General features: G+C 41.1%; 1 protein-coding gene across 2 annotated transcripts in view; it reads left to right on the plus strand.

Moving 5' to 3' along the window:
* Positions 1 to 19,289, plus strand: part of TOMM70 (translocase of outer mitochondrial membrane 70) — a 208,703-nt gene that overhangs the window by 13,123 nt on the left and 176,291 nt on the right. For both annotated transcript variants that reach the window (XM_069204747.1, XM_069204748.1), the window contains exon 2: positions 1,837 to 2,010. In XM_069204747.1, coding sequence (XP_069060848.1) covers positions 1,837 to 2,010 — 174 coding nt within the window. The remainder of the gene's footprint in view (positions 1 to 1,836; positions 2,011 to 19,289) is intronic.

Here is a 19,289-nt window from a genome sequence, read left to right on the forward strand (position 1 = left end):
TAAACCAGTGCTGAAAATGTTTATAGTCTTAACAAAATAATCTAAAAGGCAGTGGTTTACAGCATTTATCCCATAATATCCCTTTATTAATACTGTCTGTACCCCATATCCCTGCTTGTGGTAATTGCTGGACATGGCTTTGCATGTGTTTTGACGCTCTATGCCATGCATGGACAGTAATTTGTGACTGCAGATGTCCAGGGTTTGCTCTGCAGCACCTTCTGCATCTACTTCTTCTGTTGAAGGGCGCAGTGCAAGTCAAAACTGTCATACAAGTGCTATGCTCCAGAATATAGGAAAGCCTCTGTAAGAGACTGGAAATTGTGGAATTTTAAAGAAAAGATGGTGGTGGGTAATGGGGAAGAGGGAGAAGACAAATGGAGCCGGATAAGAGGTGAGGGAAATCAAAAAGAACAACACAGAGAAAGGAGTTAAGGAAAGAGAAATTGAATAAAATGAGTGAAGAGGGCCAAGAGTAAAAAAGTGAATGCACACACGAGAGAGACAGAAACACACAGGCGGACATAGGGCAGTTGAAGGAGAGAGACTCAACATCTGGCAGTTGAGAGACAGCCCGGAGTAAGTGGTTCAGGGAGAGAGACTTCGTGAACACACCCAGTAGTATTTTAAAGTGAAAAGAACATTAACTTTTCCAGAGGGACTTTATTTGTTGGCTCTGGCTAGACTAAGCTTTCGTTTAGTTGAATAGCTCTTTAAACAACTACAGGAGTGCCACTAAGTTCCAAAGGAAAGAGGGATAGAAAAGAAGGACAAGAGAAGAAGGAAGGGCACAAGGCACAAAGAATGTGAACAGAGCCTTGTGGATACAGCATGTATTTTCCAAGTCATTGGTAACTCATAGACTAGAGCAATGATTCTTTATGGGGAGCCAGTTTTGGCTAGCTAGTCACCATGTACCTTGAGGAAAAGGAGAAATAACAGGTAGCAGAAGAGAGTAGGAAAGTTAGAGATGTTAGGCTTTAGCAGTTGGTTTAAGAGTGATGGCCAGTTTAACAGGTTGGGCATTTATTTTCTTAGAGGACTTGCTTCCTGCTCCGAAGAAACAGTACTGTACCTCTAAAAATCAAATTAAGTTTCTATCAGGTTTGCAAAGCCAATGTAAAATCCAGTTTCCTATCACCTGCGATACACTAGATTCTAGCATGCCTGCAACTGTTTTTATCAAACTCAGAATATTCCTTTATATATCAAATCTTTTCTCAAGTGTTCAGTTTTACCCTCATCACTCGTGTTTGAAGCCAGTATCATGCATTTGCTATTTTCCCCGCAAAGTATTGTGTATGCTATGTGTATGTTTTTTATGGGGATGTGCTGTCATTCTCTTTAACCACAAGCATTTCATGGCCAAGATGGCTAGACTCCTATTGAAACTTAACATTGGCCAGACAGCTTGTTTTTTTATGGACATTAGAATGTGCAGAGGGGCTGTTGGTGTTAAGTGACCAGGCACACAAGGTGAATATACTTTTCATTTTTGCCTATTCTAAAATTAGTAAGACTTAGCGTGATGGTATTCTGCCAGCTGAAAATGTGGTACCTCACCGTGAAGAACAGAAAGGACCGCTATAACTCCATGTGGTGGCATTGATTCCAAAACTTGTAATCTCAGATGCCTTGAGCATAAGTTTGGTAAGGTTCATCTTAGCCTAGAGTGTGCTTGAGGACCTAGAGAGAAATGCATGTATGCTCAAAAAATGTATAGTGCAGCAAGTTAATGCACTTCTTGCATTTGCAGTATGAGAACAAAATTGTCTGCTGTATTTTAGTGAAGTGCAACAAATGTGTTATTCATTCCTAGCATTTGTTTGTTTTCAGAGTCCTCTGGATAGAGCTCAAGCAGCAAAGAATAAAGGCAACAAGTATTTTAAAGCTGGTAAATATGAACAAGCGATTCAGTGCTACACAGAGGCCATCGGTCTTTGCCCCTCTGAGAAAAAAGTTGACCTTTCCACATTCTATCAGAACAGAGCTGCTGCATACGAACAGCTGGTAAGTCTCCCAAAATGTTATGAAACAGTACAGGAAAACGACTAGATAAATAACAGGTGTTGGCTTCATTTTGATATATAATAATAATTCCTTAATTAAAATTTTCTGGATTCACATTTTGTTCCTCATTCTGTAATTTAGTGGTTGAATCTGCAATTGTTTCTTTCTGATTGTTAATGCCACCCCCACCCCCAATTTTCTTTGTTTGGGTGTTCTCAACTGATGAGTGTATATGTCCAAACACCTGGGACATCAGACTTGTGCCCGAACCCATAATGTATGGTCGCCGCCATATTCAGAAATGTATGGCCGCCATATTCGGATTCATTTTAGGTCGAGCCTGCAGGCAGCTCATGCACGCTGTACCTTGCGAAGAGGTATTGTCCTTTTAAAATAAAAAAAACTCAAGAAGCTTTTAGCATGCCCATTACTTACCATGTGTTCCCAGCAACGTATGTCTAATTTCCTTGTTTCTGATTGTAAAGCATGTTTTGTCTTCCTGTGTTTTCACTTTGGCTTCGTGTATCTGGCCATGCCATGGAGCATGGTCCAACTACAGCTTCTGGTCAGTGACCAGTGTCCTTCCACTGCCCACACTTGTATTTTCAATTGGGTTCTAGTACTCCATAAGAGTGCATCTGGAGGCCATATCCTCTCCTCCCCACTGCTCTTCCCATGTTGTTCCTTGAAGTGCCCCCTCGCAGTACTATATTTTCATTGTTGCATCTCTCTTCCTCCATTGTTGCTTGCCCATCTCCCTCACCCCTCTCCCGCCTTGCTGCATGCCCCCCCCCCCCCCGTCCATGTTGCTTGCCTCATCCCTCTCCATCCATCGCTGCTTGTGGATATATCACTGTTAACACTACAGTGCTGTTTTTACTTGAAGTAAACAAAGTGTAGTTCTGATAGCTATTTCAAGTGACAATAGCTCAACAGCTGAAATCGCTGTTCTGTGACGCAGAAGGCCTAGATCTGAGGCTAGAAGCCAGGATCGGTATGTTGAAAGTACGTAATAAACTCTAATTTTCGAATGTCACGGTCTTTCTGCTGAGCCCCGCCACCCACAGCAGAACTGTAAACGAGGTGTAGCTGCCTCCGGGAGAAGAAACTATTGGGAGGAGGGGGGTGCGTTCAGTATATGTGTTCTACTGCCCAGGGGGCAGCAGTTCTGCTTGGTAGAAGGGGTACGTGTTAATCAGATATTTTTCTTCTGTTTGAAACACACAATGTCATGTCATGAAAGCTCCCTCTTGGGCATCTCGAAATACAGACTTTTCTCATAAAATCATATATTTTCCTGCCTCGCTGTCTGAAACAGGTTGAGGATGACTGCACAACCTTGCTCTTGCCCCCCTGGCTAAATATGTCAGTTACTTTCGAGTTATGTGCCTAGTTGCTGCACTTGCATGTGTGAGAGCCATTTGGAATTTCTGTATGAGCAAACATTAAATGGCATTGACGCTTTTTATTCTGTATGTATGCTGGGGGTTTGTGAGCAGTGTCCCAGTAGCACTGTACCAAATGTTTTGAAACCATAACACCTGCTGGAAAGAGAATGTGACGTAACATTGCACTGCAGCGGTAATATCACAGGTTATGTCCATAGTGTTTTTTTTTTTTTTTTTTTTTTCTCTTTTTTTTTGGTGTGATGAGGTCCACTGGGGAAAGTTACCCTAAGGAGGAAATCAAAATGTGACACTGGAGGCAAACATGCAGTACAAATCATGCAGTGTTTTGAAGTTGGTGACGGTGGGCAGAAATAAACAATTGCGTCAGAAAAACATGTCCACTCTAGCAATACAATTGGAATAATTGGTCTGTTATCACAGTCTATTTCTATAAAAGTACCATCCTAATTGATAAAATAATAAGGACTGGCATGATAAACGTATACATAGAGCAGTCATGTGAAAGCATGTTTACTTGCTGAGCTAGCCAATCCTGTTCCGATCAAGCAGTGAATGTGCTTTTCTTGACTAATACATGGAGAGCATGCATCTTCCCAGACTACGAACTCCATGGTGCACTGACAAGCAGCGACTACTTCCTTAAAGTTTTATAACTCATGTTATCCTCGTTTCAAGGGTCCATATTGGCATTTGTAGTTCCCCACTAGCCAGTTCTTGATGTGAGGTTTCAGAATATTTACACATGTCAATCCAAAACTCATAATGGACTAGTATTTTAATGTCAGGAGTGGCCCACTAAACTTTGACAGCTTGAGAGCTAGCACATTCTAATTGTATTTATGTAGTGCTTACTACCCCTGAAAGGTGTCAGTGTTGTTCAGCAAGTGGCATGCTACTCCAGAACCCAAAAGGACTTGTGGTGGATTAGTACAAGGAAACATGAGATAATTTGAGCGGTGGACATGTGAGTCCGTCAGTTGGATTGAATAGAATAATGGAGGGGTAGAAGTGGGAAGAATCTTGAAAGTTTTAATTGGGAGATCTTAGAAGTAAGATGAGGTTTGGAATGAGAAAAAGGAGAGCTGGAGAGGGGAAGTCTGTAGAAAGTGATTTGGGAGAGCATAGAAGTAAAATAAGGTTTGGGATGAGTCAACAGAGAGATACATGATGGAAGAATTTAAAAGGATTTTTGGGGAGATCATAGAAGGAAAATAAGGTTTAGGGTGAGCCAGGAGGGATAGATGAGGGAAGAATCTGAAAAGGGTTATTTTGAAGATCATAGTAGTAGGCAGAGGTTTGGAATGTGTCAGAGAGTGGAGATGGAGAATAGATTGAGAGAGGTAGAAGGTGAGAGAGTGATTTGTTTCTCCTCTACAGTAGGAGTAAAGTAATTTATTTATATATATATATATATATATATATATATATATATATATACAGATGGTTACATAGAAAGGGTATATACGTATAAGGAAGTGCTAACTTTTTTGATTGAGAGCAAGAAGGACTTGCATGTTTGGTATCTTGGAAATTGTAATTTAAAATTATCTTTAATGGTAAAGTTGGGTTTTAAGTCACAATTCTGAAAATGTCACTTTTGAAAATTTGTCAGCCTCCCACCACAACCACTTGGTGCCTGGAGTCTGTTCGTGGGTCAGATGACTGGGTGTGGTTGGCAACTCGACCCGGCCCACTCCTCCCAGTCAGTTGTAAAAGACTGGATGGATCAGGTGAGGCGTTCTCAGATGTTTAAGTGCTTTCCTGGTCTATTCTGGATGACTTCCTACAATTCCTGGCCAGGAATTGCGTGCCAAATGAAAGTTGCTACTTTGCTTTTTGCCGTTCATATTGTCCTGATGGGTTGCCTTCCCTGTGCTACAACAACTCAGTTTCCTTGGCTGCTCTGGTATGTGGGGTATCCCGCAGTTACACATTCCCTTGCTCTTCTAAAGTTGTCACAAGTACCGAAGGGGTGGGGTAGTGGTAAGCACTGTCGCAGTCTTGCCTGAACTCCAGACCTTCCCTCAGGCAACGTTGGTCCCCTCATGTTTGAGCTAAGTTTAAACTGCCTCCTTCTGTGCTTGAACTACAGCTCCAGCAAGTTGTCATTAACTAAGTTTTCAGCTCTCTCTACAGAGACACCCACGTGTCAAAAATTATGGATACAGGAACACGGGCAGCTCTTTTGCACTCATAAGCCCCTCTTTTTGCTGCTTCTTTTTTCCCCTCACAGATTCACTGGGGCAAATGTGCCAAGGTCGCAACCTCCTTAAGGGGCTGTCAACCGCTCCTTGCTTGTTCTCGGCTGCCCCCTCTGCTCTGCCTCCTGCCATTCCACCCTGAACCTCCGCTCCAGTACAGCTTCCTGTTCAGCTGAGTCTGCCTCTTGCGCGGAGTCCCGCGTCACCTGGGCCCAGGGCACCCCAGCAACTTTGGCATGACTTCCTCCTGCTTTTGCTGCATGGGGAGTCTGGGTCCCGGGAGGCTCCTACGTTCAGGTCTCTGGCACTATCAGTCACACATTGTGAGGCTGTCAAATCATACACATTTAGGCAATCCGAAGATAGTGTCATTGACGATGAGAGTTATGTCTACCTGGAGAAGAGCAGGCAAGATGTGTTCCTGCAGGGAGCAGGAGAGGTCAGACACTCCCTTCTGTGTGGTGAACAGTGTGTAACAGAACAGGCCCCTAGTGCTTGCTGCAAGTTTGGTATTGCTTTTGCACTGTCTTCAATAGTTGGCTATGAAATAAAGGGGACTCACAGGTCTTGGAATACTTTATTTGAATTTTAATGTTTAAGATAAGCCAGTATTTACATCCACACTGCAATTTCTGGGTGCATTTGCTGCTCTTTCAATTTTCATCATAATGCTTGTCCACAAACTTCTAATGGAATATTGCCAAAGCGGTTACACCTCCGGACACAGTGCTATATTTTCAAGGAAACAATAAATGGTAGCTGGTGTTGGTATTCTGCAACAGAAGTTAAGCTCTCATGTTGACATTACTGAAGAACTAGCCTTTGTTGCATTGTCATATTTTTGATTTCTGCAGCATGCATGTATCCTCTGCTTTGGAAGCCTAGTGCATTGTCTCTAAATATACAATTTCCATAAGGCATCACAATAAAAAGAAATGAAAAACGCTAAGAGAACAAAATACTTTGTTGGAGAAGTGGCTGGGCAACAGTGTAAAGCTATGAGGAAAACAAAAAAGGTTCACATTTTCAGGAAGAGCCCAAGCATAAAAAAAGTATAATCTGAGAGACAGTTTCTCTTCAATAAGCACGAGAGTGCTGAAACTCCCTTCCTTCCACCTTGAATCTTCTACCACATGGCAAGACATAAGCAGCTGAGAAGATCTTAAAAAGAGCACAGAACTTTGCGCTAGTGTTTTGAGAGCCTTTTTCACACACAAGAAATCGCTTTTCTTTTTAAAGTGATTTAAGCCCTAAGTTGATTATACCTATTTTGTACGTCATTTAGTATTGGCACACCCGCATGTGCAGCTACTGTAGAATTGTAGAAGGATGACCCCTGTTGATCTCCTGATAGCTGCGTATGGCAGCCCAACCATGGTGTGGCCATCCTGATAACCTAGCATGAAGGCAGTGTGCTCCTGCTCCTTTCCTGATGTGTTTGCATCCTAGCACTGGCCCACGCAATGTTCCTGATGATTTGGTCTGGCAGCATGGGTAAGCGAGCCCCGCTCATGACACGCATGAAAGCACAAGCACCATAAATATTTTCTTAAGGTGTGGCATGGCGCTTTCTGGAATCCTCTCCAGTACACAGCCAGAGAGAGGATCTCCTAGACCCTTTGGCATCAAAGATTTTGTCAATGTCCTAACATGAGACAGAGAACCTAGTAGACTGCAGCCTCCCTCAGCTTATTGAACTTTACATGATCAAGATGTGTACTAGTTAATGATCAGTCATATGAGCCTCACAGGAATAGTCAATGGAAACTAAAACCTCTTTCATCATGTATAAACCCATTCAAGGATACTAGCAATATATTTTTAGGATTGATTAAATCAAAGCTATTTCTATTTTACTCTATAAAGTGCAGGGTTACTCAAAGGTTTTCTGGAGCTGAACGAAAGAGTTTGTGCATGCAGACGACGACAGTCCTGAATAACAGCACAAATGGCTATGGGAGTGCTTGAAACAAAAAGGTTTCAAAGACTTTCGGGATGTTGGCTTGTTAGAATCTGCCCGAATACCAACTGCAAGTTTTTTTTCTAAGCTTGTGCTGTAATAACACTAAAAGCTTGTCCGCCTTATCCAACATTACAAAAAGTGGGCAGGAGGAAGAGAAGCACAGCAGTCTGACAGGTCTTTGTCATATGAGCTTATTGGAAATGTGTGCAGGGTCGTGAGTAAGAAACATGGTCTTGTGGAAAAAAAAAACAAAGGCTCCTCTTCTGGACAGGTAGCCAATGTTAAGTTTTAACATGAGCTAACATACTGTAATATTTATGAATGCTCAGTAATAATCTTGCTGCAGTCTATGCATCAAATGGGCAGTAAGCCTACATATAGAGCATTTCAGCAACCAATTTAACTGATGATCAGAGCTTGTAGAAGTGGCTGTCTACATATTGGTGTTGACAGGACTCTCTAGCTAAAGACAGGGGTTTTGAGGGGAATGGGGGGGTTAGTCTTAGTACTTTATATATAATTTACAATGAAGAGATTAGTTAAGCTGTAAGCGAAGCCTAAGCATTAAAGATGTTAGCATTGGCAGTTCATGCTAAAGTGAGGAACTAGAGTGCATGTTGACAGGGTACTTTGTTGCTAAATAATAATGCTTTCATTCTGCTTAAAAAGAGATGTATGAAGAAGCACTCAGCAGTCCTCAAATTGTATTGGCCTGCTGGTGCTTTATAACATGATGGTATGTGACAATATGCAACTCTGTATAAAATATTAAGAGGTACTTTTGTGTATTTTGGTCTGCAGTTCAACAATTTCAGACATATCATGTGATGTGGTTTTAATTTAACACATTCCTCTGTTGGAAATGGCCCTTTTTGCAGGGTTATCCCCAAACTTTTTGGCTTCTTCCTCCTATTTTTCTCAGGTCTGTTTTTGCTGGTTTATTGTCTCTGCGCACTTTACCACTGCTAATCAGTGCTAAAGTGTAAGTGCTCCCTATGTAAATTGTATTAGTGATTGGGTTATCCATGATTGGCATATTTGATTTACTGGTAAGTAAGTCCCTAGTATAGTGCACTAGAGGTGCCCAGGTCCTGTAAATCAAATGCTACTAGTGGGCCTGGAGCACTGGTTGTGCCTCCTACATTAGTAGCTCTGTAAACATGGTTCAGACCTGCTACTGCAGTGTCTGTGTGTGCAGTTTTAAACTGCCAATTCGTCTTGGCAAGTGTACCCACTTGCCAGCACTAAACCTTCTCTTTTTATACACGTAAGGCAACCCCAAGGTAGGCCCTAGGTAGCCACATGAGCTGGGTGCAGTGTATTTAAAAGTTAAGACAAGTACTGATGTGTTTTACATGTCCTAACAGTGAAATACTGCTAATTTTGGGTTTCACTGTTGCAAGGCCTATCTCTCATATATATACATGGGGCTGCCTTTAAATAACTTTAAAGCGCAGATTCCCTTTGAGAGTGGATAGAAATGTGGAGATTAGGGTCTCTGACCTCACAATTTAAAAATACATCTTTTTTTTTTTGATTGTGAGTTTGAAAATGCTACTTTGAGAAAGTAGGCATTTTCTTGCTTAAACCATTCTGTGACTCTGCCTGTTTGTGGATTCCCCGTCTGGGTCAGTTTGACAGTTGGGCTGTTTACACCTCTCCTCTAGACAGTGACACAAATGGAGCTGGGGTGTAGCCTACATATCCTGATGAGCTATCTGTGCTGGAGTGGAGGGAGGACTCTTTGCTTGCACCTGAAAGGACTGTGCCTGCCCTCACACAGTGCAGTCTCCAACCCCCTAGTGTGTGTATTTGGCCTGGGCTGGACAAGGAAGGATCTTGCGAACACTTGAGACTTTTTTTGAAGTTTGCCAACTTCAAAGGCAGAAAGGAATATAAGTAGTAGACCCAAACCCCCAGACTTTTTGTGACTTTCTGGAACAAGAGGAACCTCTGCCTAGGAGAAGAACTGAAGAACTGGAGGAGGAGTACTGTCCCTTTGCTATGTTACTTTGCTGGACTGGCCTGCAGTTGCTGCTTCTGCCTGACAAGAGTGCAAAGGGTGAACTTTTGCTACGTGTCCTACTTGAGAAAGATCTCCAAGGGCTTGGAGTAGAGCTTGCCTCTTGTAGGAAGTCTCAGGGACACTAAAGACTTCAGTTTCCTCGTCCTGCAGAACTGGAAACTGTGTGTTCTGTGTTGTTCAAGAGGAGAAACCACTGCAACACTGCTAATGATGCTGCTGGCCTGCACCATGACCTGCTGACGCGCACAGACCCGCTTTGCCCTGCAACCCTGGTCTCACCTGCGCCGTCATCAGACGACTTCACCTAGCCGCTGCTCACACCGCAACCTGTGGGCCCTGCACTCCAGCATGCCTGCTCACACCACAGCCTGGGCATCCCCGATGCTGCCTGCACCGTGGCCTATGGACACCGCTCGTGAGGTACACGAAGCACCGTTCCGTACCGCAGCCCTGGCCAAACAACGCCAGCAGCATCAGCTCCAGTGTCGTCACCAGGCATCCCTGCCTGCACTGCCATGGCTGGCCTGAACTGTTGGTTTTGTTGATCACGAAGCCGTGATAGCTCCACCTGGGACTATCGACTTCAAGGAACTGTTTTTTTAAGTAAAACTTGCAGAATTCATATTTTTATTACTGTATGTTGGATTTTTATCATATTTGGTCTTGTTTTATATAGATAAAATTGGCTATTTTTCTAAAACTGGTGTGGTGTCCTTTTATAGTGTTTTCATTTATTACTGTGTGTTATGTGCATATGCTTTACACATTACTTCTGAGATAATCTTGACTGCTCGTTCCAAGCTACAGAGGGGGGGGTGATCAGGGGTTATCTGAGCGGGTATCTCCCTTATCCTGGCTAGAGTGAGGGTCTTTACTTGGACAGGGTGAAAACCGACTGCCAGCTAGAGACCCCATTTCTAACATCCTCAAATACTGGGAATTTTGGTGATTATGTGTGTTGTAGTTGTGGGTTTGAAGTGATAATGTACAGGTGTTACAATTAATAAATAGGTGCACATCTTAAATGGAACTATGTATTTCAGCATTTAAGCAACTACTTGTAAGTAAGCTAACAGTCATGTAATTCTCAGTAGCTATTTTGAATGAATACTAATGCTAGGGCAAAAACTGCTTTTCTATGTCACAGAAGACATAGAACTTCCTTACCCCTTCTTTTTTGCCTTTCTAAAGCATTTTCCGCCTCTTTTCTTGCTCAGCAGACCCGATTGGATTCACCGGTTTTCAGGCTTCTTTCGACTACAAAAACTAGTTGGCCTCGGAACAGCTACAATTCAGTTATTGCAAGGGCATGATGAAAGGGGATAGTAAATACATTAGCCTCGGATGTCTGTTGTCGTGGGTTCCCCTTAAAAGCCCGCACTTCTGCACTTGTTGAACACTCGCAGGTAAAAGTCTTTGGGCAGGAGCTCTTCGAGAAGGTGTGCTACGCTTTGAAGATCAAAGATCCTAATTTCTTTGTCTTCAGTATTCTTCAAAGTAATTGCATCTTGGGTAAGGTGCCAGTGTTTATTTCTGGTGGGTGATTATGTGCTGACAAACCTCCCACACAATAGTATTGATTTTCATGGGCTCAAACTATTGTCAGCACTCGCAGGGTGAAACGTCCTTCAGTTGGTGTTTGGTCTGCAATTTTGTTGGCACCTACTATTGTTGTTGTATTTTAATTAGACAACTAAGACTCTTGTGAGACAACTTACCTTGGATCATTTCATAGGAGGAGAAAGGTGTCTTTTTCCAGAACCCAACTCATGGGGATAGCATTGTATTCCTGTGATCTTGGGGAAGTTTATATGGTAAAATGAACAATAGCTAGGGATCAGTTCATAAGCAATTATGCTCATCAAGGCAGGCAATTACAGTTCTCTTTATAAATCAACATAAAATGAAAACCGCACCCAAGGCAAGACCTGTGGGTGCTGTCAATGCTTGTTTCCCCTTTTGAGGACCTGTGCTGCTTTCTGGGTGCTCTTTTCTTTTCTGTGTACTCCCTTTACCCTCTTAGTTCCAACTCACACCTCATTTTTGTGCAGGTAGAAGGATGGCATGTGGGTCTATAAAATTCTTCAAGCTTCAAAACTCCTCCCACAGGTAAGTAACTATTTTATTTTGCATCATCATTTTCTGGATTCACATGCCGTTAACTGAGTGTGTAGGAGTATTCTTACCCACTCCCCACACACCCCACTTGGGAGGTTATGTTGAAATGAGTGTGTGTTTGTGAACTGGTGTCTTAGTCGATTTTACCCCTTCTGTTTTAGCTTGAATGTCTACACAAGTATGTAGTGAAGACCATGTAACTGACATGCATATGCTGTTTAGGGAGGGGTTAGCCATAAACACCAGAGTTTCTTCCTTAATCTATCTGTGGGCTTTTAACAACGCCCACCGCACATCCATCACCATCACTCGTTCATGGGCTTGCTTTTCAAAAACAGTTTGTTATAATTGGTAAATGTTTACAATTGTCCCTCCTTGGGGCCGTTTTGTTACTGTCTTGGCCATGGACCCTATTAGATGTATAATTGCACGTTTGGCGATACATTTGACTGCAAGAAAACTTATTTTTCCTTTTGTGTGTCTCCTTCCTGCTCACGCTTATTGCAGCTGTGGCGCTTTCAATCCGCTTGCTTATGTCAACTGTTTTACTTTTCATTTTCAATTTATGTGGCAAGAAAAGTCCAGTTAGGAATTTACAACACTAATAGCTCTAACTCAAGCAAACTGGAGACCCGTTCCATTGCAAATGCTTGTTTTCTTGTGGAGTGCGCTCTTGGGTTCTCCGCTAGTACTACTTTCCACCTTGCAGTAGTCCTTTTTGTGATTGGGGAACCCTTGTTTTGCTGTAACGAGGAGCACTACTTTGTTTCTTGCAGGCAATATGACTGTCTTTCTCAACTCTAGCACATGTAGAGCCCTTCCTGCTTTTGGTTTTAGTAGTGGGAACAAAAGGCTGGTAGTTGTACCTCTAGGATAACATGGAAGTGAGAAAATGACCTTTGAGACAAATTAAGTATTTGTTCTCATGATCACCCCATCCTTATGTATTTGGAAGCAAGGTTCTTGTATTGAGCGCCTGTAATTCACTTACTCTATGCAATGAAGTGGTGACAACTAGGTTGACATTTTGGGTGTTAAATATTTGAGTCCTGCTTTGTGCATGGGCTCGAAATAAGGTTTAATTAGTTGTGAGCACCAGGTTCAGATTCTACATTGACATGGGTGTTGACCTTTAGTGGTGCCACTCTTTTAGCACTTATAAATATCTTTTAATAACTGTTATAGTAAAGAAGCTCCTTCCTGTAAAGCCCCTTGTGTATGCCACTTAAGCAGACCGTGCAACATTAGTGATGTGTACCACGGTTTGTCATTAACAGGTGTGTTTGGTACCTGATATTGGAGTAATTGTTTTAATTGTGCATGGGTTATAAAAAATTGTTATCTCATAATTTTTTTCATAGGTTTTCTGTTTAGTTGAAAAGTGGAAGGGCAATAAAAGATGCCTTTAAATCTTGTTCTTATGTCACATTTTCTCTGTCTTCACAGACAGAGGTCAAACGTTACTTTTTCTTACAATTAATTTTCCTTCTGACTGCAGAGTTCCAGGACTTGGTTAGGTTAACTGTGTGACTTGCTGATTAGAAAGTAAAATAAAAGAATATGTGGGGTCAGGTCTTTCCTAACACACAACATTTAAATGACTAAGTCAACTGTGCAAACATTTCAAAATGTATTTGAGTAGTTGTGAAAGTCCTTTTTTTTTTTTTTCTGTGTGATCAGAAAAAATATTTTAATAGGATGAAAACAAATGGGAATACTTTACATGTTGATGAAAAGGATATGTTTTCTGAAACTCAATTTTCAAAGATTAATACACTATATAGTTTAATCAGTAAAGCTGCAAGTTAGTGGAGCGGTTTCTAGACATTTCTGGGAAAGTTACTGTGTATAGATGACAATATGTTACCACATCATGGTTTAGTATTATATTTGTTTAAATTGAGTGTTTAAACAAACTGAGAAACACTCCTGCCCTGATGGCAATGATAGTAAACTAAAAGAAGTCCTAGGTTATGTGGGTTAGAAACCATGGCTATGTGGGCTAGATTCTTGTGATGCATACAGCAAACTTTACTTAATCAAACAAAAGAGGTTTATTTGTACTGCAGAAATGCTGAGCTCCCATATTTGGAGGTGCAATCATATGTGAGAATTAAGAAAAAGGTGACTATTTGCCCAGGCTCACACGATTTGAGACCCGTTTACGGGTCAAGTACATTACAGCTACGTCGAGTAGATTATTTAAGTTACTCGACCTGCAGGTCCAGTAACATTTTTATGATTTTTCGAGCCATGCCACTCTTTCTGAAACATAATGCGAAAACTTAAGAGGAGGCACTTCATTTACTATATAACCTCCAATAACATGTTCTGCTGTCAAGTTTTTAACTTTTTTAAAAGCATTTTTAATTTATATTAACTTGAATAAATGATCTATTGTAGTTGTTTTAATATTCTTATGCATGTAAATATTTTCTGAAATGTTATACTTTTGTACATTGTATGGTAAAATTATAATGTCGACCTCTTCGGAGATACAAATCATTAGATAAACTTGAAACTAAATACACACAATATTCATTACAATCAAATATAAGGACAGTTCTCCCACACATAAACATCTAAAAATCCAATTGAAAACTGAGTGTCAGTCACCAGCGCACACAGATTAAAGTTTACCACTGCAGCACATATTTCCTAATTGTTCAGTTGTTGTAAATCGACTAAAACTTACTTATATCTGATACTAGAGGTGCACAAAATTTGTACCAGGTAACCCTTCCGTACACAGTAATACAGCTGTCAAAAAAGCATAATGTGCATAGTGCTTTGAAATGCAACGCTATCACAGGGACGTTTTTGCAGTGTAGAACCCCAGTCACTCTGTCTTGTGAAATGCCACTAAAAAGTGGATGATGTTAAAATGAAAACTCTTGAAATAAAACCTGTGCTTAACATTAAGGGCACCCACTAGGTAAAACTCACAACCCAGTGACAGTTTAATTAAACAGTAATTAGTGCTGACATGCAATTTATCACATTTCTCATGAGGAAATCTAACTTTCTTTTCCAAAAACATTTCTTTCGCCTGCATCTTTGTTCGTGGTTCAATGACCTTGGGTTATAAAAGAACTCTGGCACACTCAGATCTAAAAAAAAAAAAAAAAACTCTTTTAATGTAGCTAACCCATGGAATTGCTGTGGCATTGTCTAAAGCTAGACAGCTCTTATCCAAATAAGTAATGGGCTCAATTATTTCTTGTCCTACCTCAGATTAGCACATGAAGGATGGTGTGGATTGAGGGGCAGCCAGGAGTCTACATAACAATTTATTTTCAGCCTGCTGTAGTTGATTGACAGCCTTGTAGCCCCATACACCAGCTCCATACAGCACCAATTAAACACACCTACTTTTATAGATATTGCTTAAAACTCTTTCACAGATTTGTGTCTGAGTCAACGAACGAAGATCAAAACTGACTCTATGGCTCTTTGGCGTTGAATAACTCTGGAGTTAAACAAGATGTTCCTGTTCATTTTTAAATGAAGGGGTAAACCTAAATAAGTGAAAGTTGTTGCTCTAGAGATTACTGACCCTTCTAATTGAAATGTTCTTCTTTAGTATTTTTTGACCCTATGTTTGTGGAAAAAGATTTGCTAAGATTGGTTTCAAGCTCCAACCCTCCCATAAAAGTATAAAAAGTGTCAAGAAGAATTTGTAGGCCATTTGCCAACTATTGATATTAAAACTGCATCAGATGCGTTGAGTAAAACCGGTACTGCACATAATTTCATTGGAGGTAGATATTTCCTACATTGCACAGATAATTTGGCCATAAATATAAACGGGAAGGAACATTGGGGCCATCACAGATCAGTGACGAACCCCTGAGGAAGATTTTATTGTAGGGGAAGCTTGCCCTCTGTACCATTTCCAATCCTTACCACAGTATCTTAGTGCATCCTTAAAAGTAAGTCAATCGAGACCTAGTTAATACTTATCATTTCCATTTTAGCCCAGAATTTTACCTTGTTCCCCATGTCAAAGGCACAGGAGAATCAATAAATGAAAGGCAAATGGATCCCCTTCTGACTTTGACACATTTTCTTTAGAATAAGCTGAAGGTTAAGGCACTGTTCAAAAGTGCTTACGCCTGGCCGAAAACAGTACTGCAGTCTGGGCATGACCTGTTTTCCCACCATCCAGGTCCTCCAGTTTGGCAGCCAGAATATTACTGAGTGTTTCAAAGGAGGAATGTCTATTCCCCTTTTCAAAAACAAGGACAACCACCACTTCCCTCCAAGAGGGAAGTGGTTGCCACTTCTTAATTACTGACCTGAAGAGATTGATTAATATTGGACCCCAAAGGCAGCGTTATCTTTATATAAAGCTAATGGCACTCCATCAGGCCCGGGAGCCTTACCTGGGGGACTGTGGTTGATAGCAGCAATCACATACCTGACCTCGATAGTCTTACTAAATTGGGCAAGTGCCTCATAATTGCAGTCTGTTACTTCCCTAATTTCTCGAATAGTATCCTTGTTGCCTGAATCAAAAATGTTGGTAAAATGGTCTACCCAGGATTCAACAGGTATAATGGAGTCTATTAAAAGCTTTTTGTACTCAGACATAAAAGGTTGAGTTTCGACCTTCCGAAAAGCTGCACTCTCTCAAGGTGGCTGCCTTTTCTAGCTTATACCATGCGTCCTTTCTGAGCTCTGTCTTCCTAGATTCCAGGGTTCTGTTATAGAATCTTCTAGCACATATAGGGGGTTATTACAACTTTGGAGGAGGTGTTAATTCGGTGACGGTAAAGTGACGGATATACCACCAGCCATATTACGAGTTCCATAGGATATAAAGGACTCGTAATACGGTTGGTGGTATATCCGTCACTTTTGGGATGGATTAACACCTCCTCCAAAGTTGTAATAACCCCCATAATGTCTTCCTTTGTATGCAGGGAGTTTAGCTAATGGTAGTTTTATTTATTTTTTGTGGGAAACTGTGCACGTGTGATAAAACCAACCCTGTGGAAGGGTCTGTTTGGGAAATGTTTTAATGTAAGCCCCCCTACCATAGATGTACATAGAATGTTAAAAGCTGTAAGAATATTCTCAGGAGTTTCATCAAGGGACGTCAAAGATTACATGTGTTGACTATTTTTTTTTTTTTTTTTTTTTTTTAATAAGTCTTTTTATTCACAATTAAACAACATGTGATGGAGAAAAAGTTAAGCGTCATAGATCTTTGACCTCATTGTTGAGTGCGTCGGCCACTGGCCGAAGCACGCACACCCTCTTTGGTGCGGGTCACAACCATTGGCCGACTCCAGGGAGTAGTTTTAAGAATTCTCTGGGGAAAACTGGCCGTAAAGGGCCTCCTCTCCTTTCAGGAAGGCCTTGTCTGAAAGGGGAGATTTTCCCCTTTCAAACTAGGCCTTCTGTAATGGTTTCCTGGCCATGGATCGCAGCCGCGCTGCTATACACGGCCAGTAAACCCCACTATATACCATGGATTACACTTGGGAGGGTTGTCCCCCTCTGAAAAAGCTCCCCCCCCCCCCCAAATCACTCCAGGCATATTTAAAAATCAAATACTTTAGTTTACCCCTGGGGTTAAAAAATAAATACATTTTAAAACAAATGAAAAATGAAACTGACAGGGGGTCGCCCGGCGAGCAGGGCTGACACCGTGTGGGGCCTTTTTTTAATAGCTGTATGGTTTCCCTGGGGGCCCACGATCGCGAACCCTCCCTCCTCCCCCCAGAAAACCTTACAGGTTTTTAAAAAAATCTGTATGTGTATGTATGTGTATGTATGTATGTGTATGTATGTATGTGTATGTATGTATGTGTATATATGTATGTATGTATGTGTATATATGTATGTATATGTATGTATGTATATGTATGTATATGTATGTATGTATATGTATATATATGTATGTGTATATGTATGTATGTGTATATGTGTGTATGTGTATATATGTGTGTGTATATATATATATATGTGTATGTATGTATATGTGTATATGTATATGTATGTATGTGTATATGTGTATATATATGTATATGTGTATGTGTATGTATGTATATGTGTATATATATATATATATATATATATGTGTGTGTATGTATATATGTGTGTATATGTATGTATATATATTTGTGTATATATATGTATATATGTATGTATGTATGTATGTATATGTACAGGGAGTGCAGAATTATTAGGCAAGTTGTATTTTTGAGGATTAATATTATTATTGAACAACAACCATGTTCTCAATGAACCCAAAAAACTCATTAATATCAAAGCTGAATATTTTTGGTAGTTTTTAGTTTGTTTTTAGTTTTAGCTATGTTAGGGGGATATCTGTGTGTGCAGGTGACTATTACTGTGCATAATTATTAGGCAACTTAACAAAAAACAAATATATACCCATTTCAATTATTTATTATTACCAGTGAAACAAATATAACATCTCAACATTCACAAATATACATTTCTGACATTCAAAAACAAAACAAAAACAAATCAGTGACCAATATAGCCACCTTTCTTTGCAAGGACACTCAAAAGCCTGCCATCCATGGATTCTGTCAGTGTTTTGATCTGTTCACCATCAACATTGCGTGCAGCAGCAACCACAGCCTTCCAGACACTGTTCAGAGAGGTGTACTGTTTTCCCTCCTTGTAAATCTCACATTTGATGATGGACCACAGGTTCTCAATGGGGTTCAGATCAGGTGAACAAGGAGGCCATGTCATTAGATTTCCTTCTTTTATACCCTTTCTTGCCAGCCACGCTGTGGAGTACTTGGACGCGTGTGATGGAGCATTGTCCTGCATGAAAATCATGTTTTTCTTGAAGGATGCAGACTTCTTCCTGTACCACTGCTTGAAGAAGGTGTCTTCCAGGAACTGGCAGTAGGACTGGGAGTTGAGCTTGACTCCATCCTCAACCCGAAAAGGCCCCACAAGCTCATCTTTGATGATACCAGCCCAAACCAGTACTCCACCTCCACCTCGCTGGCGTCTGAGTCGGACTGGAGCTCTCTGCCCTTTACCAATCCAGCCACGGGCCCATCCATCTGGCCCATCAAGACTCACTCTCATTTCATCAGTCCATAAAACCTTAGAAAAATCAGTCTTGAGATATTTCTTGGCCCAGTCTTGACGTTTCAGCTTGTGTGTCTTGTTCAGTGGTGGTCGTCTTTCAGCCTTTCTTACCTTGGCCATGTCTCTGAGTATTGCACACCTTGTGCTTTTGGGCACTCCAGTGATGTTGCAGCTCTGAAATATGGCCAAACTGGTGGCAAGTGGCATCGTGGCAGCTGCACGCTTGACTTTTCTCAGTTCATGGGCAGTTATTTTGCGCCTTGGTTTTTCCACACGCTTCTTGCGACCCTGTTGACTATTTTGAATGAAATGCTTGATTGTTCGATGATCACGCTTCAGAAGCTTTGCAATTTTAAGAGTGCTGCATCCCTCTGCAAGATATCTCACTATTTTTTACTTTTCTGAGCCTGTCAAGTCCTTCTTTTGACCCATTTTGCCAAAGGAAAGGAAGTTGCCTAATAATTATGCACACCTGA

The sequence above is a fragment of the Pleurodeles waltl genome, chromosome 8 (assembly GCF_031143425.1).
Source record: "Pleurodeles waltl isolate 20211129_DDA chromosome 8, aPleWal1.hap1.20221129, whole genome shotgun sequence".
NCBI classification, from domain to species: domain Eukaryota; kingdom Metazoa; phylum Chordata; class Amphibia; order Caudata; family Salamandridae; genus Pleurodeles; species Pleurodeles waltl.